A 24,081-nucleotide genomic window follows, 5' to 3' on the forward strand; every position below is an offset into this window, starting at 1 on the left:
CCTTTTTTTTTTGAAATAACTCTATCCGTACCCTTTTTTGTTTCTAAGAACTAAAAGATTATTTCTTCAAATAACTAAAGTACGAGAACTTTCACTCCTATAAATTCGAAATATGCCTCTTTATGAGCAGTACGATCTGCACCTTATTTCTTTCAGAGATAAGTATCAAAAACACATCTAAATTATTCCTCTTTTTTGAGTTTCATACATAAATTATTGGTAATATGAGTTTCATACATAAACTATCACTTCTTAGTTTGAGAAACACACCTAAACTATCTTTTTTTTTTTAGTTTCATACATAAACTATCACTTCTTAGTTTGAGAAACACGCCAAAACTATCTCTTTTTTTTAGTTCCATACATAAACTATTGAGAGTGTGAGTTTTATACCTAAAAGTATCATTTCTTAGTTTGAGAAACACATCTCCCGCTTTTATTCCAATCTCATCATGTTGTGTGCAATACACTCTCTCTTTCATGTAAAAAAAATTGTCACTTCACACTCCATGTGGACAAAACATTTCACATTAACAAAAATTAAATAAATCATTAAAATTAATTAAAATTAAAAATTGAAGTATTATTACTTTTCAGCCAAAAAAATTATAAAATAAAATATAAAATATTTTTCTTACCCATTCCACCACTTTCTCTCACCATATTTCCCCACCCCACCCCATCCCACCCCAAATTTTTAGTTTTATTTTTATTTATTAAATTTCTTTTATAAATATTTTTTATAAAATTTCTTACTTCATCTCCCCTACCCTGCCCTTCAAATAAAAATTTAAATATTTTAATTTTTTTAAAAAAGTTTTTATCCCGCCCCACCTAACCCTTCATTTTTAATTTTTTTTCTCGTTTTGTGTTAAATATATACAATAATTTTTCAAAAATATATGTACATATCTAATACAAAACTAAAGAAAAAAATATATATATAAATTAAGAGTGAAGGGTTCGATGAGGTGGGTATAATTTTATACTTTTAAAAAATAAAATAATAACATTTTTAGAAAGGAGTGAGGGAAGGGGTGAAGTGTGAATTTTTTTAAAAAAATTAAAAAAATAAAATGATGAGGATTGTTGTGGAGAGGTGATGGAGTGCGTGAACAAAATATTTTAGATTTTTTTTTAAAATAATTTATTTTATAAAAAAATAATTTCTTTTTTGGGTAGAAATACTTTAGTCTTTAACTTTTAATTAATATTAATAGTTTATTTAATTTTTATCAAGGTAGAATATTTTATCCATGTGTCAAGATTTTTTTCAAAAACTAGAGAGAGTAGAGAGAGTGTATTATACCACCTTTGAAGTGTGTTTCTCAAACTAATAAGTAATAATTTAGGTATGAAACTCGCACTTAAAAAGTATAATTTAGGTGTATTTTTGATAAATATCTCTTTCTTTAAATTACTAATGTGTAACATTATGTAACAAAAAAAAGATATAATTTATTCAAATATTTTGTTCATCAAAACATTACATATGATAATACTAAAACATTATTCATCAAAACATTGCATAATATATAATAAAACATTATGAAATCACACATAAAAACCATCTGAACAACCGGAAATAAATCCTCATAGCTACTAAATTTTTAAAGACCACAATAATTCTTGAGACCAACTCCATTTTTAAAACCTGACTGAATATATTGATAATATTCATGTATTTTAAAAGGCTTGAAAAGTAAAGGGTGTTCTTCATCCACTAATTCTTTTGGTACTTCCACCTTATAATCTGGATTTGGTGATGAAAATAATTGAATGGAGAATCTATCAGTGTCTCCTTCCGAATGTACCTTATGGGGAGGAGAGCGCAATTTGCCATTTGTCCACGCCTGAAAAAATTCAGACTATTAATCTATAAAATGATTTAGAAATTCTAGATAAAAATACGACAATCATATAGTGGGCTACATACCACTAAAAACACTTACTATGTAGTGAATTACGTATTTCATGCGAATCTAAATTAATCAGGATAGAACAATAATAACCCTTCCCCTCCGAAAAAAAAAACAAGAAGAAGAAACTTACCATGAAGGAGTCTGCTGATAAAACAAGATAGGAATTTGGTGAAGTATTGACACAAATCCACTCTCCATCTTTGTTGAGAACTTGCAATCCAATTTGATTTTGTTTAATTATGGTTAAGTAACCACCATCTGTGTGGCTACCTAATCCTTGTTTATGCTCATGTTCACCTTGATCCTTATAATTTGTAAATCTCAACATGAAAAAATTGGGATCCAAGAATTCATCAATGTAATTTTTTAGCCCAAGACTCTCTAAAACCATCCTTTTCACCATTTCATCCAATTCCATAAGAGCCTTGCAGTAGGACTTTACCACATTGCTGCCAAATTAATTTAGGTATAAAACATACAAAATTTGTAGAAATAGTAATGCAATATTGTTGTGATACTACTGCAACAATAAATTGTGCTTCAATTCCAAACAATTGTCAAAATTGATTATATGAATCCTCACTGAGGATGTTGCTTCATATAAGTTTATATATTTCTCCAGTATTATACAAATAGAGAATGAATTAAAAAACACAAACTGCAAGTCCTTTTATTTTCTATTGATATATGAGTCTCTAATACGATTAAAAGTATTTTAACCACCAAGGGTTGTGGTGGGCAGGGTAGATTAGAGCTAGAGTTCTAATTTATATGTATAAATTATTTATACATATCAAGTGTCTTTCATAAATTATTTATATATATCCTTCTAGTGCCCCTCCCCCTCTCCCCTCACCTAAAGAAAAAAAAGAAAAAAGAAAAAAAAAGTCACCAGCAAATATAGGACAGAGAATAAATCTATGTACTAATATGGCTAAAGCTTAATTCCAGTTAATTGGTAGCGTTTACATAATTTTTTTCTTTAATTAGTTATATTATTAATGAATAATATGTCTATAGAAAAATGACTTTCGTCATATCAAATGCAGAAGTTACGCATACCAATAGTTAGGATTTCCATCAGGCCAAAAGGTATTGACAAAAGTTTCAACACTATCTGGGAGGAGCAAATCAACAGATTTCACAAGATCAAAGAGTGGTAAACGTGGAATTTGTCCCTCATAAATATGATAAGGTTTTTCTCTATATTCACTCAATTTGGACACCAATGGAAATTCAAATGCTTCTTTTGAACTGTCAAAAATGACCTCTCTAATTTCATTTGGAACTTTATCAAATATTGCTTCAAAGTAACCATGCTCTTGTAAGGCTTCAAGCACTTGAATTTTTGTATTTTCCCATTGTGGAGTGTTTGGTTTTAGTTCTGGATCGCAAAAATCTATGGTGGGAATATTAACTTTGGTAGATGCCATTGATGATGAATACTTTGAAAAGTGAAATGGTCAAAAGACTTCACAATGTGAAAATCAAAGAGGGATCATAGAGTATATATTGATAAATAAGTTACAGTGTTGCATCAATAATTGGGAAGTCACATGTGCCAAGTTAATACACATGGCTAAGCGCTATTGGGCGGAACTTTCTCAATCCAAATCCAAGTTAACTAATAGAAGAAAAGAGAAGAAAGGAAGATCTTATAAGAGACTCACCCCATCTTTACATAAGCAATTTAATGGGGCAACTGCATCACTCTCATTTGGTCTCTTTCTTCTAAAAAATAAAGCGAAGCAAAGCGCATGGCAAAGAAGCAGCCAGCTTACTGCCCCCTTCCCGATTTCTTTCACTTTCATTTGATTCATTATTACGAGGGTAGCTTCTGCTAAAGGAAGTGGTGATCCCTAGCTTGAGACTCAAACGGAGGAAGCCGACCTGCCAACACACCGGTTTGCCTTCTGTCTTGACTGAATGGACTGAGACCGAGGAACGGCAGGAAGTGAACAAATTGATTGAGAAATCCATTTCCAATAATGAAATAAATCGAGAAAAAAATATTAATAATAATATACCAGGACTAACTAATAAAAAGCCTAAGGTTTTGTCGGAAAAAGAATGTTTTTCAGCGGGAGTCTCATCTGGGTGGCTGGTTCAGTCGCTTTCGAGAACTCAGATTGACGCATGGTGGCACATCCTTCTTGATTGGGCATCTTTCAGAGAGCTCATTGCGAGCTCACAGTAATGAAACCCCCTAAATAGGGCCCCTTTACCAATCAAAGTCTTTCCCACTTAATCTGCATCCGGAAGGACAGGATCTTTTTATGGTTGACACCTCTTGGAAATCAAACCGAAAAGAGAATTGATGAAAGTTCGTCCAATGTCGATACAGAATCTAATGTTTTGAAAAAAAAAACAATACAAAATTTTCTCAACTTTATCCCACCGTGGGAGCAATCCCATTTTTTGGGAGTGTGAGATAGGCAAATGGGGAGTACGCAGCCGAACAACCGCTGGGGTTTCCAGTAGTGATAGCTGAACTAATTAGATGGGCCGCCCCAAACCTGGAGCTGACATTTAAATCGGAAATCAACATCGGGTCCCGGCTATCCGAAAAACGTTCGACAGAAAGCTTTTGAAAACGTAGTGCACCCAAGTAAATAAGGAGCAAGATGAATACAGAGGTTAAACTCGATAGGCCGATTTGGAGAGCAAGCTTGAAAATAAATGGAGAGGTCATTCATTCATAGCAAAAAAAGTCGCGCGGATCGAGCTTAGAGCGCGTGAAACTCATCACTATAAAAATGTCAAAATGTCACAATAAAATTTTACTAGTGTTTAAAATGAAGAAGGCATACTTAAGTTACTGTGTTGCATTAATAATTGGGGAGGCACATATATAAAGGAATTCAATTTTAGCAACGTCATCAACTTTCATTTAAAGATTTTAAATATGCCTTGTTCATTTTAAACACTTACAGTAGGATTTTATTGTGTCATTTTGATGCTTTTTACTATGGCACAGTGTGTATATTACACTAACTTTGAGTGCATGAAAAGTTAAAATTTGACTCTTTTTTTTCATTTAACTAAAACAAAATAAAAAAATACTTAAGCACTTAGAAACACCAAATTTCATAACCCAAAGAACCCAAATGAATAGAATAAAAAAATTAATGTCTAAATCTAATTAAATATTAAACTGTATTAGAAAAAATATAATCTTTAATACTATCAAAGAATGAATTTTTCATCTTTTTTTTCATTTTTATTTTAAATTTGTAACTTATCTTTCAATTTTTTTTTTTTTTGTAATTGTTTCAGATCTGTCTTTTTCCTTATCTCTTTTCTTCACAATTTCAAATCCTATTCAACCATCTTCAATAATTGTTTTCTCCATATATATGTTGGCATTAATTCGAAAAAGAAAATGTGAGAAGGACTGCCTGTGTGGAGAAGAAAATAGGTGGATGAGGGAGATGAAGAAAGTTCAACAAAGATAAGACGGACAGGAGAAAATTGAGTTGCATTGGAATGACGAGGAAGTCATTAATGATGCTTAGATGAGGATGAGTTATGGAGATGGTAGAAGAAAAATGAAGATATTGAAGTTTATTTTTTTTAATTATAGAAATGTATCTTCTTATTTTTTAAAAAGTAATTAATTAAATAGTTTTAAGACTATTAAAATTATAATTCACAATATTATTTTAATAATTATTTTTGATATATATGCAACATGTCTTCATTTAATTCGTCACTTTGACATGTCATCGGCAAATGAGTTACACACTCCTTAACAATTTTGATGATTATAAAAAAAATATCAAAATGACATAATAGAACTCTACTATAGGTGTTTAAAATTAACAAAATATACTTAAAGTATCCAAGTAAAAATTGATACCTACATTAAAGGATCACTAATGGATTTAGCCGGAAAAAAATATGTTATTACTAACATGGACCATACAATAAAAACGTCGAGCAAATGTAAACAGTGAATTTGTACGATCAAACAAGAATGGAACATAATTATAATTTAATATATGAACAAGATGATTCATGAAAAAAGCCAATAAACTAAATTTTATTAATTAATATATAATTGTTATTTAATTAATCTTTTATTTTATTAAATATATAATTTAATCAAAATAATGAGCACAAGAATAAAGGGTTCAGCCGAAATGGGTTTGAAAATTGAGAACTATTTTTAGTTTTTTTTTTGTTTAAAGAAAGTACTTAAATAGTACTGTAGTATTTTCCCGGTTTTTTATAGATTACAATTATGTATTTATAGAAACACCTTTGCTAAATTTATATGGAGATAAGTATCAAAACACACTTAATTTTTTTTTTTTTTGAGTTTCATACTTAAACTATCACTTATTAATTTAAAAAATATACCATGGTGGCAGGGGCAGCCGAACCCCCTTCGGCGAAAAATTATACTATTTATACATGGTTAAAATATTTTTTTATGTATAAATAGTAGATGTCGAACCCCCTTCGGCTAGTTCGTGTGTCTACTTTTTCAGATTTTGAACCCCCTTATTAAAAATCCTAGGTCCGCCACTGCATGGTGATGTGTGTAATATACTTTCTCTACTCTCTCTAATTTTTGAAAAAAACTTGTCACATGGCATTTTACATGGATAAAATATTCTATATTGATAAAAAATTAAATTAAATATTAATATTAGTTAAAAGTTAAAACCAAAGTATTTCTATCCCAAAAAAAAATTATTTTTTAAAAAAGTTATTTTTTAAAAAAAATTAAAATATTTTTCTCACTCACTCCACCAACTCCATCCCCCCCTCCAACAATCCCCCGTCATTTTATTTTTTATTTTAAATTTCTTGTAAAAATTATTTTAAAAAAAATTTCATACTTCACCCTTCCCCACTCCTTCCTAAAAAAATGTAATTATTTTTATTTTTTTAAAAAAATAAAATTATATCCATCCATCTAACCCTTCGCTCTTAATTTATTTATTATTTTTTTAATGTTTCTCGTTTTGTGTTAAATATGTTCATAGGAAAATGTTTTTTCTATTTGCAGACCAAATATAACAGAAAAAAATATTTTATTTTAAGAAAAGTTATGCGGCAAGTAAAAAATATTTTAATAAAATCACGTGTATGTAATAAGACAAAATGAGAAAAAAAAAATTGGAAGCAGAGGGTTAGGTGGGGCGGGGTAAAAAAATTTAAAAATAATATCTAAATTATTATTTGAGGGGGTGGTTAGGTGGGAAGATGAAGTAGGGATTTTTTAAAAACACTTTTATAAAAGAAATTTAAAAAATCAAAATAAAACAAAAAATTTGGGGGGCGGTGCGGGGGAGTACGGTAAGAAAAAGTGGCGGAGTAGGGTAAAAACAATATTTTATATTTTATTTTATAATGTTTTTAGAGGGTGGGGCTATAGTAATACTTTAATATTTAATTTTAATTTTTTTTATTATTAAAAAAAAATAATGGATCCGATTTTTGGATCGGGGGCACAATGAAATTTTAAATAATTTTAATAATTTATTTAATTTTTTTCAGGATGAAATATTTTGTCTTTGTAGAGTGTGATGTGACAATTTTTTTTAAAATGAAAGAGAGAGAGAGTAGTACACATACCATGATGAGAGTGGAATAAAAGAGAGAGGTATGTTTCTCAAACAAATAAGTGATAGTTTAGGTATGAAACTCACACTTCTAATAGTTTAGGTATGAAACTCAAAAAAGAGGGATAAGTTAGGTGTGTTTTTGACACTCATCTCATTTATATATATATTTCTGACTGAACTCATCGATAGCCTCCTATAGTTGACACCAACTTTCACTTAGACACCTCAACTAAGCTTTGGTCATTTTAGACACCTTATGTCATGCCCCAATTTGAAATTTTGATACTTTTAATTGATTTGGCATATGATTTGTATGCACGACATTTGAGCGCGTGAAAAATATCTTTTTATATATAATTTGTTTTATTTTTCCTTCTTCTTCTTCATATTTTCTCTCTTCCATCAACTCCGCCTTTGTAACACCCCCCCCCCCAAACTTTTTCCCTAAGATTCAGACCTTTTTTATATACGTGTAGGGTCAAACTCGATTATTGTGAAATATATGCACGAGTTAAGATGAGTACCTGAGAAATTGAAAAGTGTGAGAGGTGATGTGGGGTCACAAAAGACCCCTAGGACTAAGCTAAGTCCAAAAGAATCCATCTTGGATAAGTTGTCGAAGGAGTTGGTATAAAGGTCGACTTCTAACGACCATATCGTTTGAAATATGACGATCTGGGTGGCCACGACCTACTAAATTAAAGGTCGTCAAGTCTTCTTTCCAACGCCACCAAAAATGTGATTTTTGGAGTTCGGAGTTAAGAGATACGACGATCCTAAGACAAACTAGAACGACAGGAATTTCAGGCCTGGGTTGCAACTGCTGGAAATCTGGACTTGGCGCCGCAGTGGCGCGAGGCGCCAGTATCGCGCCAGGAACAAGCCTCAGTAGTTTGGCCCCTGGCACGGTGCGCCACAACGAGGTGTATAGGGTTTTCAAGCCTATTTTCCAGTACCGAGAAAACTTGGGCTTGGCGCTGTAAGGGCGCATCGCGCCACTATCACGCCAAAAAACAGCCTCAGTAGTTTGGTCTCTGGCGCGACGCGCCACTATTGGGTTGCAGGATTTTTACGCCTAATCGACTTGGCGCTGTAGTGGCGTGACGCGCCACTATTGCGCCAAGGGCGTTTTAGCCTAATTTTCAGAATTTTGGGGAAAGGGTAATTTGGGAACTTTCTCAAATTATATATGTATCAGCCTTAACACGTTTTGGGACCATTTTCAATCTCTCTCTCTAAAATCCCTAGAAATCCCTCTCTTCTTCCTCAATCCTTCTCCAACAAAGATTTCATTCAAGCGTTTCAAGAAATTCAAGTTTCCCATTGAAGACCCAACATCAAGGTTTTCTTCAAGTCTTCTCTAAGGTATGTAAGGATACTCAAAACATGGATTGAGTCCACCCATGTTCCCTATACTTTCTTTGAGGTTAAAGGTTCATAAGAATGGAGTTCTTGGTAGGTTTATGTTCAAATGAGTGTTGTCACTTATTTAATTAATGTCTATTATGTTGATGTTGTTGAGCTAACAAATTCCTAAAATCTTCTTGTTAGCATGAGTCGATGGAGATGGGTTGTTAAACAGTGCTTATGATTGAGTCCTTCATTGAGTGAATATGATTGAATGAAAGTGTGACTAGATCAGATGGTTCGCTTGAAGGCTAGAAATGGATTTCGAGTGCCGGTCGCGCCTAGGGTATCCTTCTGGGGCGTGACAAATATGGTATCAGAGCCTAGAGTTCAAGATTCCTAAGGAGTCTATGAAGCCGTGTCTAGTAGAGTCTTGCTTATGGGTGTGTTTTCCACCACACTTATAATTAGGAGGCTATAAGACATTAAGAAATATTTCACTTCTTTCATACTCTGAATTTGTGCGATAGAATTAAACTCTATAAAATTCCTTTCTAATTCATGCGTTTATACATTACAGATAATGCCTCCTAAACATACTCCTAGTCAGAGGAATGCTGATAACGCAGGGATGCCACAGTCAGAGGTACGCCCATCGAGGGCTAGAGGCCAACCGGCGAGGTATGCAGAGGCACCTCAAATGCCTACTACTCCACCTGCACCAACTTCGTAAGCAGACTTTAGAGGAGCGATTGTCATGCTCACTCAATTAGTGGCTGCCTGAAATGGTACCTAGAGTTCGCCAACTCTTAGCTCTAGTTCCCAAGAGTCGTCTGCGGCTACCAGAATTAGGGACTTTCTGAGAATGAATTCGCCGGTATTTACGGGTTCTAAGGTTGTTTGAAGACCCCCAAAATTTTATTGATGAGATGTGGAAAATCCTGAAAGCTATGCATGCTACGGAGATTGAGGGGGTTGAGTTGGTGTCCTACCAGCTCAAGGACGTGGCAAACATCTGGTATAACCAATGGAAACAAGGTAGAGGTGAGGATGTTGGACCTGCTATGTGGGATAAATTTGAGGGAGCCTTTCTTGACCACTTCTTTCCTCGAGAATTGAGGGAGGTGAAAGTGGAGGAGTTTGTGAATCTGAAACAAGAAGGCATGACTATTAAGGAGTACAGCCTGAAGTTCATCCAGTTATCCAGGTACGCTCCAGAAATAATCCTAGATGTGAGATCAAAGATGAGAAAGTTTGTCTCAAGATTAGGAAGACATGTGAAGAAGGAGTGCAAAGCAACATTGTTAATCTCCAATATGGATATTTCAAGGTTGATGGTGTATGCCCAACAGGTGGAGGATGAGAAGAGGAAAGACAGGAAGGAGCATCTGAGCAAGAAGGCAAAATCAGTGGGACATGAGAGCGAACAAAGACAGAACAAGGGCAATAGGTCCTTCTTCTATAAGAGGCCTTCCAACTATGCCTCATCAAAGTTGTCAAGATCAGGAGAACTCTCCAAACTTCGTGATGGGTATGATTAGAGTTCTTTCTCTTAACTATTATGTTTTGATGGATCCAGGTGCCACACTATCTTTTGTGACTCCTTACGTGGCTAGTAAATTCAATAAAATTCCTGAATGTCTTCTTGAGCCTTTCAGTGTAGCTACTTCTGTCGGTGATTCTGTCTTAGCTGAGAGAGTCTATAGAGATTGCACCGTGTCAATTCATCACAAGGATACCTTGGCTGACTTGGTTGAGTTGAACATGGTTGATTTCGATGTGATCCTCGGCATGGACTGACTTTATGTCTGTTATGCCTCTATTGATTGTAGGACTCAAATTGTTAAGTTCAAATTCCTGAATGAGGCGGTCATAGAGTGGAAGGAGAGTCCTGTCGTGCCTAAGGATAAGTTTATTTCCTACCTTAAGGCCATGAAGCTAATCTTCAAAGGGTGTGTTTATCACATTGTTCGAGTGAAAGATGACAATATTGAGTCTTCATCCCTTGAATCGGTTTCGATTGTCAACGAGTTTCTTGACGTCTTTCCTGAAGATATGCCTGGAGTCCCTCCTGATAGGGAGATCGACTTTGGGATTGATGTTCTTCTTGATACCAAGCCTATCTCAATCCCAGCATATAGAATGGCTCCAGCTGAGTTGAAAGAGTTGAAACAACAGTTGAAAGACTTGTTAGATAAGGAATTTATTAGGCCGAGTGTCTCACCATGGGGTGCTCCGATCCTATTTGGGCGAAAGAAAGATGGGTCCCTTAGAATGTGTATTGACTATAGGCAGCTGAACAAAGTCACCATAAAGAACAAATACCCTCTTCCCAGGATATATGATTTATTTGATTAACTTCAGGGTGCCACTTGTTTCTCAAAGATAGACCTAAGATCGGGTTACCATCAGTTGAAGGTGAGGGAGTGTTATATCCCAAAGACAGCTTTTCGGACCCGTTATGGCCACTTTGAGTTCTTGGTGATGTCCTTCGGGTTGACTAATGCCCCCGAAGCTTTTATGGATCTCATGAACCGAATATTTAAACCATATATTGATATGTTTGTGATTGTATTCATAGATGATATTCTGGTCTACTCCAAGAATGAGGAGGAGCATGCCCATCATCTTAGAGTCGTCTTAAAAACCTTGAAAGACCAGGTATTGTATGCAAAGTTCTCTAAATGTGAATTTTGGCTTGCATCAGTGGCTTTTCTAGGCTACATTGTATCTGGAGATGGTATTCAGGTTGATGCTCAGAAGATTGAGGCAGTGAAAAATTGGCCCAAACCCACATCCTCGACAGAAATAAAGAGCTTCTTGGGTTTGGATGGCTACTACTGAAGGTTTGTAAAGGGATTCTCATCCATATCATCACCATTGACCAAGATGACCCAAAAGAAGTCTAAGTTCCAATGGCCCGATGCTTGTGAGGAGAGCTTCTAGAAATTGAAGACCAAGCTAACAACTGCTCCTGTCCTGACCTTGCCTGATGGAACCGAGGGTTTTGTGATCTATTATGATGCATCTATAATTGGTTTGGGCTGTGTGCTGATGCAGAGGGGGAAGGTGATAGCCTATGCGTCAAGACAACTTAAGGTTCACGAGAGGAATTACCCAACTCATGACCTTGAACTGGCAGCTGTGGTATTTGCCCTTAAAATTTGGCGCCATTACTTGTATGGAGTACATGTTGATGTGTTCACCGATCACAAAAGTTTACAATACGTCTTCAGCTAGAAGGAACTCAACCTAAGGCAAAAGAGATGGCTCGAGCTACTCAAGGACTATGATATGAGCATCCTCTACCATCCAAGTAAAGCTAATGTTGTTGCTGATGCTCTTAGCAGGTTGTCTATGGGTAGCACTGCCCATATGGAGGAAGGAAGGAAAGAATTGGCTAAAGAGGTGCACAGATTAGCCCAATTGGGAGTTCGTCTTGAAGAGAACAAGGAAGGCGGAGTTAATGTTCAGGATGGGTCTGCATCATCACTTGTGGCAGAGGTAAAGAAGAAACAAGATCAGGATCCCGTCCTTCTCCAATTGAAGGAAGTTGTTCACAAATAAGAGGTGATGGTTTTTACCAAAAGGGGAGATGGTGTGTTAAGGTACCAAAATAGATTGTGTGTGCCAGATATCAATGATATTCGAGGAAGGATTATGGCCGAAGCACATAGTTTCTGATACTCTATTCATCCCGGCTCTACAAAAATGTATCATGACTTGAGGGAAATCTATTGGTGGAGTGGAATGAAGAAAGATATTGCGGAACTCGTTTCCAAGTGCCCAAATTGCCAACAGGTGAAAGTTGAGCATCAAAGACCATGTGGTTTGGCTCAAAATATAGAGATCCCAAAATGAAAGTGGGAGATGATTAATATGGACTTTATCACAGGTCTGCCGAAGTCCCGAAAGCAACATGATTCGATTTGGGTGATTATGGATAAAATGACGAAATCAGCTCACTTCTTGGCAATTAAGAGTACTGACACCGCAGAGGATTATGCAAAGTTATACATTCAGGAGATTATCAGATTACATGGGGTTTCCTTGTCTATCATTTCAGATAAAGGAGCTCAATTCACCTTCCAATTTTGGAAATCCTTTCAGAAGGGACTAGGTTTGAAGGTGAACTTGAGTACGACCTTTCATCCCCAGACAGATGGCCAAGCAGAGCGCACCATCCAGATATTGGAAGATATGTTGAGAGCTTGTGTGCTTGACTTCAAAGGAAATTGGGATAATCACTTACCTCTCATAGAGTTTGCATATAATAATAGCTATCATGCAAGCATTCAAATGGCTCCTTATGAAGCTTTGTATGGGAGGAGGTATAGATTGCCAATCGGGTGGTTTGAGGTTCATGAAGTTGAGTTGATTGGGCCTGATTTTGTTCACCAAGACATGGAGAAGGTGAGAGTTATTCAAGACAGGCTAAAAACAGCCCAAAGCCGCCAAAAATCTTACACCGATGTGAGAATGAGAGACTTAGAGTTTGAGGTGGGGGATTGGGTATACTTGAAAGTGTCTCCCATGAAGGGCGTCATGAGGTTTGCAAGGAAGGGGAAGCTTAGTACTCGATATATTGGTCCTTACCAGATTGTGAGGCGGATTGGGAGTGTCGCCTATGAGTTGGAGTTACCCCCTGAGCTCGTCTCTATTCATCCGGTATTTCACGTATCGATGTTGAAGAAGTGCTTAGGCGATCCCTCGTTGGTAGTCCTTATTGATAGTATTGGAGTTAAGGATAGCTTATCTTATGAAGAGGTTCTGGTCCAAATTCTTGATCGCCAAATTCGCAAATTGAGGAGCAAAGAGATCGCCTTAGTCAAAGTCTTGTTGAGAAATCAGTTTGTTGAGAAAGCCATATGGGAAGCGGAGAAAGATATGAAATCTAGATATCCCTATCTATTCGTGCCTACCGATGAGAATGTTGAAGGTAATGCCCATTTCCTTGACTTGAATTCGTTTGTGCATTTTGAGTTTGGATAGTAAATTTGTTTTTTTTTATTTGAGAAATTGATTGGTTGATTGACTGAACTCCGATTGTGATTTTTACCTCAATTTCCATTCTTGGTTTACTCGTCATTCGAGGACGAATGATCCCAAGGGGGAGATATTGTAACACCCCCAAAAATTTTTCCCTAAGATTCGGACCTTTCTTGTATACATGAAGGGTTGAACTCGATTATTATGAAGTATATGCACAAGTTTAGATGAGTCCCTAAGAAATTGAAAAGTGTGAAAGGTGATGTGGGGTCACAAAGGACCCCTAGGACCAAGCTAAGTCCAAAAGAATCCGTCTTGGGTAAGTTGTCGAAGGAGTTGGTATAAAGGTCGACTTATAACGACCATATCATTCAAAATATGACAACTGGGTGGCCACGACCTACTAAATTAAAGGTCGTCGAGTCTTTTTTCCAATGTCACCAAGAATGTGATTTTTGGAGTTCGAAGTCAAGAGATATGACGATCCTAAGACAAACTAGCACGGTAGGAATTTCAGGCCTGGGTTGCAACTACTGGAAATCTGGACTTGGAGCCGTAGTGGCACGATGCGCCACTATCGCGCCAAGAACAAGCCTCTGTAGTTTGGCCCCTGGCGCGGTGCGCCATTATAAGGTGTGCAGGGTTTTCAAGCCTATTTTCCAGAACCCAAAAAACTTGGGCTTGGCGCTGTAAGGGCGTGATGCACCACTATCGTTCCACAAAACAGCCTCAGTAGTTTGGTCCTTGGTGCGACGCACCACTATTGGGTTGTAGGGTTTTTACGCCTAATCAACTTGGCGTTGTAGTGGTGCGACGTGCCACTATCGCGCCAAGGGCGTTTTAGCCTAATTTTCAGTATTTTGGGGAAAGGGTAATTTGGAAACTTTTCCAAATTATATATGTATCAGCCTTAGCACGTTTTGGGACCATTTTCAATCTCTCTCTCTAAAAGCCCTAGAAATCCCTCTCTTCTTCCTCAATCCTTCTCCAACAAAGATTTCATTCAAGAGTTTCAAGAAATTTAAGTTTCCCATTGAATACCCAACATCAAGGTTTTCTTCAAGTCTTCTCTAAGGTATGTAAGGCTACTCAAAACATGGGTTGAGTCCACCCATGTGCCCTATAATTTTTTTGAGGTTAAAGATTCATAAGAATGGAGTTCTTGGTAGGTTTATGTTCAAATGAGTCTTATCACTTATTTAATTAATGTCTATTATGTTGATGTTGTTGAGCTAAGAAATTCCTAAAATCTTTTTATTAGCATGAGTCGATGGAGATGGGTTGTTAAACATGTTTTATTGATTTTCTTGACTATGTGGATTATGGCAAAAATGCTAATTTTCTTAAATATGTATTCTATCTCGAATTGTTGAATTAAAACCTTAGAGTTGTGATGAGTATCAAAAGATTTGTTAAACGAATAGAAGAACGATTGGATAGATTTGTATGTTGTTATAAATGCATGCTTAATCTACTTTTGAAAGATATGATTGAGATTGATCGGATAGTATGATTGGGAGAGGTTTGATTGTGATAGAGTTGATGAGTTGACAAGGTTGTAAATGAGACTTGTGGATATGATTGGATCGAGTTGATTGGATGGAGTTTTATGAGCATTGAGCCTTGGGAGGAGTATCGAGCACCGAATTGGGAAAGAGTATAGTCCATACTCGAACTCAATAACTACGTCGCCAAACATAGGAGGGGATTGAACCGTTAAAGTCGGATGCTTCCCCAAAATTTTATCCTGATATTATAGGACTTTGTTAGATTGGATCCATGATTGGTTGATTCGTTCATACCCTGGCAAAGTATGAACGGACGCAGCAACAACGTCGATTTGTTATACTATCACTGGCTCATAAGTGATGGTTGTCGGATAAGAGAAACTCCCATTTAAGTCTTGATAGTACTCCGAGTCAGTTGAGTTAAGTGGCATGTGATTTGGTCCTGTCTAAACCATTTCTTGTTAGATTTAGGACACTTGAGTGAGTTGTTACTTATTTATGATGTCGAGATTTCCGAGTTGGTTGATCCTTTTTTGATGTTGTTTTATTCGTCCATTTTACATACTCGTATATTCCATGTACTGACGCCATTTGGCCTGCATCATTTCATGATACAGAGACAGGTACCAGAGATCATCAACCGGTGCACCGTTGAAGATCTACACATCTTCAGCTACTTGGTGAGCCCTCCTAGTTTTCGGAGGATGCCAGACTCTCTTTATCATTTTGTTTGCATTCCTTATTCTTGTTTGTTGGTAGCCATTGGCTTGTCATTGACACCTCGTAGATTGTGATAGAGGCTTCAGAGACCAGAGTGTGGGAAGGTTGGACTGTTATATTGAATTGTTTTATTATACTTGTTTGATGAGTTGATAGTGTTTGGCCTTCTGCCCTTATGATATGAATAGTGTGCTTATGATTGAGTCCTCCACTGAGTGAATGTGATTGAATGAAAGTGTGACTGTACCAGGTGGTTCGCTTGAAAGCCAAAAATGGCTTTCGAGTGCCGGTCGCGCCTAGGGTACCCTCCCGGAGCGTGACAACCTTTCACCATCACATATCCATCATTTCTCTTCATCTACCCTCTCTTTATTACCACCGAAAACATCCATCTCCATCATTTCCTTTTTTCCCTACCACAAGAATCACTAAATTTTCACTCTTCTAATTCATTTATAACATCAATTCGAAAAATTAAATTTGGATCAAAAATAATTTTCAATGAATTCATTTTCATATATCCACAACTTAAAAATTCTTATTAAATAAAAGTTATGTAATTTGTTTTTATATTTTATTTAATATTCTCACAAAATTATCACAAAAATGCATTCAATGATAAGAAATAGAAAAAAATTAAGTACAGATCGGAGGAGTAGTTGACCATAGTGAAACGCTTCAAATCTGTGAAGAAGGGACCATTTTCGTTAAGATTCAGAGAATTCTCATCTTCAAGTTTTGAAGAAGGCGTTTTTATGCCTTGCTTTTCGTCTTTGCCCATGAATCTTTTCAACAATAAAGTTTATCATTTTTTTTGTTCCTGAAAAAAATTGAATTTTTTTTGAGTGCTAAATTTTGATTGAAAAGAACGATAATGATGTATTTGTATTGCAATTCTTGATTTAAACATTGTTTCATCACTTTAAATTAAAGTATTTGAGATAAAAATTTGAAGACTACATTAAAACTTATTTGAAGCTTCTTGCAAAATAAATCCAAAAAAATAATTATGTTAAAATAGTTTACTTTTTTTAAACTAAAAAATTATTATTTAAAAATTATTTTGGGCATTAATGACAAATGTCATCATTTAATTTGATATTTTACACGTCATTCGCGAGTGTAAAACACACACACATTATATTTTGCTGACTATAAAAAAAGTATCAAAATGACACAACAGTGCCTAATATAAGATGTCTAAAATGAATAAAGTTTAGTTGAAGTATCTAAGTGAAAGTTGATGCCAATTTTAAAGGGTCACAGATGAATTTAGCCTATATTTCTACTGTATAGAAAAGTTAAGACGACCAAGGGCAATTTTGTCATTTTGCCAAAATTCTCAACTTAGAATAGTTGTACTTTCTACAGCAAAAGTATTGAATTCCCCAAATACCCCTACCAAGTTGCTATAATTATGATGGCCACGTGTACTCCCTAGAATGAAAACAGCAAAAAATATCCTTAGCCGTACTATATAAAAATGTCGGGGCCCATCGTTTCAGAAGATTTCACTTATTATTTTAAAAATGAGATAAGTATCAAAAACACATTTAAACTAATTTAAACTATACCTTTTTTTGAGATTCATACCTAAATTATTTGGAGTGTGAGTTTCATACATAAACTATCACTTCTTAATTTGAGAAATACACATCTCTCTTTTATTACACTTTCACCATGATGTGTGCTACACTCTCTCTTTCATTTTAAACCAAGTTCTAAAGAAAATTAAATTAAATTTGGACCACTTCAATTATACAAAAATCTCCACGGATAGTAGTCTAAAACATGTACAAAAGCTGCTAAGAGTAGAAATAAAATAAAGACCAATGACCCAACTTCTATCAAGATGAAGGAAAAATAGAAGCTGTTGGAGAATCGTCTTCGTCTTCACCTAAGAGACATAACTGACCCTGCAACCAGACTATGCCAAGTGGCTTAACAAGAGTAATATCAGTACAAATAACACGTACTGATAAACATCATCGTTCAATCTGATACCCACCGCATAATATATGAATAGAAAAATAAGAGATATCATAATAATTAAACTTATCAATTTATCTATCTCAACCAAATAAGTACATTCCTTACTCCCACCATTAAGGAATTCATCACCCTAAACTTCAGAGTTCCACTACCACCCTAGCTACAACTTAAGACATGTAGGTTATGGACCCACCTTACTATTGGTCAATCACCCCAACAATCCCCACCTTATAACTTAACTGCTCAATGACTTCACCCAACCTTTACTAGTCGGTCCAATTGTCTCACAACATAGGAGCTTATCCATCTCACAACCACACTTTCTAACCTACCCCAATTTTAGGTAATCACTATCACTACCATAATTACTCGTAGAAATCTCAATAATAAAACTCCTTATCACTAAGAAACCTCAACTTCTAAGTCTACAAGTATAGAATACGCTTATAACATATATATCACATTAAGGCCTAGTAGAGCCTATCCTCTTACCCACTAATAAGTTTATTCATTATCATAATTCTTCATAACTAATGCACTTCAACTCAAGAGTTCATTTACAGGTCCTTAATCCATGGCTCATTTACAACTAACCTTATTATTACATGAAAATACAAATACCATCAGTTCCACTCATGGGACCATCCACACACATATACTTGTCCCTCTCAGGGGACCCAATCCAGTCATATTTGTTCCAGAATGTGACAATCTATCCAAGAACGTGTCGAAACGTGATACTCAATTCAAATATGTGTCGGAATATGACACCCAATCCATATATGTGTCGTAACATGATATTCGATCCAGTTATACAAACCAACCATAAAATACCAACAATAAATTACGTTATATCAACAAACAGGTTCATCACAAATAAGCCAGCAAGTAATCATTATATAAAAACTAACTTATTTTTCTTATCGGTACACATTTAGGCATATTATAAGTAACGCAATTACACCCTTATGACAATTCAGGGAACCCAACCAACACCCACACTATCAAACCCTTAGGGTTTATCATCAATCTCTATTTAGTTTTATATTCCTATACATAAAATTATGTCCATTATGAACTAACCATCTGTATGCAATAATATCGCCACCAAAATACTTTTCCAAATCATTGTAGCACCTTTTACCAGGTCACATTCGAATCAGACACTAAGACAACAGAATTTCTACCCGTGACCCACAACTTAATTATATGATTTCTCATTAAATTTTCTTCTATACTACACAATAGATATAGATTTACTATTCAAAAAAAGATAAGCCTAGCCCATCTGGGCGCCAAACAACCATGAGGAGATAATGCTGCTGAATTCATTGGTTTCAGATGTTCTACGGACAAGATCGGATTGAATTCCATCGGTTGAAACCTTTCGAATGCTGAAATTCCCTCCGCTCTTCTCCATAGGTCAAGACCAGCCTTTTTGGAGGATTTTGCAGAAACTCTTGTCTCTAACTTCCTCTTAGGAGAAGTGGGGAAAATAAAAAATTCGCGACTTAAGTTTTGTTCCACGACCTCCCGCTCTGACAGTCATTTTTCCTCTCTGGCGGCGCCGCTAAGGAGGGACCACCCCGCTCTGTCTGGATGATGGGATCCAGTCAAGTAAACTTCTTGCGATTTCTTTTTAATCATAATTAACGACGGTTCAGGTTGTTACACCTTACCACTACCTCATGGAGATAAAGAGACTGTTTCCAAAAGACCCTCGGATCAAAAATCACCTAAGAGTCTCACTAAATTTTAAAATAATACTTCTTTTGGTTATAATTCTAAAATTTTGCGAATCAAATATTGAAGAGAAAGAATAAGTATTTTTTGAGTTCAATTTACATACATAGTAGATTGTTTACTTTATTTACTTAATATTGCTATTGTTTACTTTAATTTCTTAATATTGCTATTCTTTTGTCTCAAATAAGAAATTAAGAATCGAAACACATGAAAATCAATACATTAATTAGAGAAGTACATAAATTTAAGTAGATTAATATTTAGAATGAGATGACAAGAATGGCAAATGCCTAAGAGTAATTTCAAAATTATGAATAAATTTTGAAATAAAATTAAAATATCTGGTATGCGCAAAGAAATCAATATAATGTGTAATGATTTATGTATTCCTATAAAAATGAAAAATACGTATTCTTATAAATCATTGTACATGAAAAAAAATCAAAAACAAATATTATATCATGCTAAAAAATTATATTCATTAAGATAAACTATACATATATAGAATTTCATTTGATAGTGAAATTTGCTTCTTAGTTCTAACTTTTATGTGTGAGTGATAAGATAAAGATATTAATCTCTTTGTTTTAATTTATTTGTTATGTTTTGACTTGCCATGACGTTTAAGAATTTAAAGAAGATTTTTGAATCTCGTGGTTTTAAATTAAAGAAATGTCAAATGTATTGAATATCCATTAATCTTATGGTCTTAAACATGTCATGTGGAGTTGGAATTAAGAAATCGCTAAAAAAGAAAAAAATATTCTTGTTTAACAGATTATAAAGAAAAATATAACAGACAAATTGAAATAAATAGAGTAGATTTTAAGATAATAATGCATAATGATTCATGATTTTTATATAAGATATAATTCAATTTAACAAGCAAATTAACTTTGAATCCTAATAAATTTATGTCATTATAGTAAAAACAATGAAAAATAAAAAATAAATAATAGACTTGAGTGCTTTACAACTTAAAAAATGAATCTACCCATCGTTAATAACAATAATACTTAATATATTTTTAGTTAAATATTCAATATTCATATTGGAGTTCGATTAATTTGTATTTGTGTCGAAATAGGGCTCATTCGGATATAACACTCTCTATTAAGAATTTTTTCATATCTAAAAATTCAAAATATATGATTAAGAAAGGAGAAACACCATTCGATGTAGTGATGCACTGCATTTTTTGATGGTTATTTTAATACTTTATTTATGCTAAATTTTTTACTAGGATCAATATTAATTAATATTGGTCAGAATGCTACAGAAATACCTTTTAATATTTCCTTACTAAAAATATATGGTCATTAGTATTTGTTATTTTATAAAATCAATGCATAAATGTCATTATTTTTTCTATTTTATCCGTGTGAGTTATTAACCTTGAAAATATACATTTGAACAATATAAAAAAATTAAGTAAATAATTCATGTCCATTAATCAAATTAGCGAATCGAAATAAGTTAATTCATATTCATTAATTAAAATTTTGACTTTAAAAATATTAAATAAAAATAGATAGTAAACTTACTTAATTTCTTAATGCACGTAAAATCTAAAATGATGACATATAAATAAAAATAGTGAAAATATCAATAATCAATTATATATGGGCCTTAAATATCTAGTTTCTACTTTATAGAAAAGCCAAGACGACCAAGGGCAATTTTGTCATTTTTCCAAAATTCTCAATTTAGAATAGTTGTACTTTCTGCAGCCAAGACGACCAAGGGTATTTATGTCCATTCAAAAAACATCCCTGCATCCCTGAAACCTCACTCCCCACTCGCCACTACATCCCATCTTCATATTATTTAGCTAGATAACATATAAATTTTGAAATAACATTTTTTACTTACCTATTAAATATTTAAAAAATAATTAAAAAATCCACTTATTTCTCAAGAAAACATTAGAAAAACGTTTTCATCACAAACATTTTTCTCCTTACCAAGGTCCAAGCACATACATGGTGTAATAGATAAATGTGTTATGATAATACAATTTTTCTTACACCAATAATGTACATAGCATAAACTCATTTAATATACTTGGCTTATCCTCCAGTATTTCCGTGAGTAATTTATAACTATCAATAAATTGTCTTAAAAATTATCTTTCATGATTTTTATATTGTTTCATTATGAAATTAAAATATTACATATCTATAAAAATAAAAACAATTCTCTCGCCTCATTATTGTTATTCACTTTTACTTATATATTATATTAGAGGTAATCTCTGGTTTAAGTGGGGTTAATGAACCCACAAGAAGCGTACCTACATAGTGACAAGAATGAATTCATATAAATCTTCTAGGTCCGCTCCTGGCAATGACACACAAATAGAGCAACAGAAAGAATAGTGAATTTGTACAATTAATCAAATAAAATGCACCACAATAACTCATGTAGATCAAAATTTATAGGCCTTAAGTTATCTACGGTTCTTTAAAGTTGTACAAAAAATTTATTTAAACACATTAATTCAGTTTTCTGCCTATTGAACACCTTTACTAATTAAAATTTATACCTATATAATATTTTCTGACAATCATTTTAAATGTGAAGTCACGCAGTGGCATGCTAACAATCATTTTAAAATGTGAAGTCACGCAGTGGCGTGCTAACGAATTAAAAGAGGACACTTAATATTTGATCTAAAATAATAATTAAAAAATAAATTAGAATGTTTAAAATAAACATAAAAAAAAACATTTTAAGTACCCAAAAAAAACAAAATGTATTTTCTAAAATCAACCCCATCAGCCTACTCCCGCCCCCCGCCCTCTTCTTCTTCCTTGTATCCTTTTTTTTCTTTTCTTTTTTGATTTGATCATGTTTCAAATAAAATTTTATTTATTTTATAGATCTGATTATTTTGTGGTATAATTTTATGTGTTTCTGAGATAAGAAAGGGTGGAAGTAAAAGGAGTGGTGGTGTTCATCATTATTCTAGACGAGCAAGCTACTAATAATGACGATATTAAATTTAAAATGAAAAAAAAGAGAAATAATGTTGATAGTTTTCAGATTTAAAATAGATGAAGAAAATGTTTATTGAAGTGGTGGAGGCATTGACAACGGCAGCGGCAGTGGTGTACGTTGGTGGAGGAAGTGGCTGCACATAGAGGATGTAGAAGGAGATTTTTTTAAATAATAAAAAGCTAAAAAAATGCCTCTTCACGCATCTGAGCAGTGGTGTATTACACACAATATATCATGTCAACCAAAATATCTAATTAAAACTATTTTTAAATAGTAAAAATGTTTAATAGGTATAATACTAGGCTGAGGTGTTTACTTAAATTTTTCAGACAATTTTAAAGGGTAGCAAATTACTTAAGCCTAATTTGTACAATCAAATAAGATGACATATGCAGAGCTCCTGATTTTGAGATAATAAATGAATGACTTTTAAGCAGGAGCAACCAATAAATGAGGTTTTAAATTTTAATTTTTTTTATAAAGTTTATTATAGTAAATTCATTTAATTTTTTTAAGACATAATATTTTAGATGTATCAAACTTCTTCTAATAATTCTGTCTCTTTCCTGAAAAGTTCACATTTTTTTTTACAAATAATTCTCAAATTTGCTATAACGATCTACAATTGCTAAATAAAAGAGGCCTCTCAAATCGGGAGGTAAGGCAAATGGCTTTTCAAAAGTATGTGGAGCCCTGCTTTTGAGATAAAGAGAGGTTGTTGCTTCAATAATTGAGGAGCAAATGCAAATATTTGATTAAAAATTAAATAAAGCAAATATATTTATAACTGAGTTATTATATTTTCAAACCACCATGTGTTTCAACTAGTATATTGTTGTTTATAAAAGATATAGAGTATGTGTTTCAATTTCTCTTTTTCAATTTACTAGTTGGCAGATATTTTTGATAACATCTCAAGATCATTCATCACTGGATTTTTGATAACATCTCAAGATATAAAGTGTATTGTTGTTTGTAAAAGAAAACATTTTCTGTATTATCATTTTGTAAGAAAAAAATACTCAAATTAATATTTAGAAATTTTATGTATTAGTATTTAAAATTATGCAATGCATTTTGTATTGTTATTTCTAAGAAAAAAAACTCAAATTAGTACTTTGAAATTTTCTTTATTTTTTTTAAAAAATAGATATTTAAAATTGGGAATGAATTATTTAATTTTGAGTTTTTTCAAGTGTTATTCCATTAAAATAAAGGGCGAATTTATATCAAAATATAATGAGAGGGACATATTTGTACCAAATGTATAATAGAATGGCA

General features: G+C 33.7%; 1 protein-coding gene across 1 annotated transcript; it reads right to left on the bottom strand.

The window, feature by feature from the left end:
* Positions 1–1,570: 1,570 nt before the first annotated feature.
* Positions 1,571–3,430, bottom strand: LOC129899487 (probable 2-oxoglutarate-dependent dioxygenase AOP1). Its single transcript, XM_055974472.1, has 3 exons — positions 2,985–3,430; positions 2,053–2,371; positions 1,571–1,853 (listed from the first exon to the last, which is right to left on the bottom strand). Exons 1-3 carry the CDS (start codon positions 3,353–3,355, stop codon positions 1,611–1,613), a joined length of 933 nt encoding a protein of 310 aa, XP_055830447.1. The 5' UTR covers positions 3,356–3,430; the 3' UTR covers positions 1,571–1,610.
* Between the last annotated feature and the right edge of the window lie 20,651 nt (positions 3,431–24,081).

Source organism: Solanum dulcamara, chromosome 8, assembly GCF_947179165.1.
Source record: "Solanum dulcamara chromosome 8, daSolDulc1.2, whole genome shotgun sequence".
Lineage (NCBI taxonomy): Eukaryota > Viridiplantae > Streptophyta > Magnoliopsida > Solanales > Solanaceae > Solanum > Solanum dulcamara.

Bases quoted from the DNA above. Each gene is read 5' to 3' on its own strand.
- LOC129899487 (XM_055974472.1), bottom strand. From the start codon at position 3,355: ATGGCATCTACCAAAGTTAATATTCCCACCATAGATTTTTGCGATCCA. The intron at 2,372-2,984 runs GTATGCGTAACT...TTAATTTGGCAG, and splicing joins GATGGAAATCCTAACTATTG to CAATGTGGTAAAGTCCTACT. The intron at 1,854-2,052 runs GTAAGTTTCTTC...GAATTTTTTCAG, and splicing joins TATCAGCAGACTCCTTCATG to GCGTGGACAAATGGCAAATT.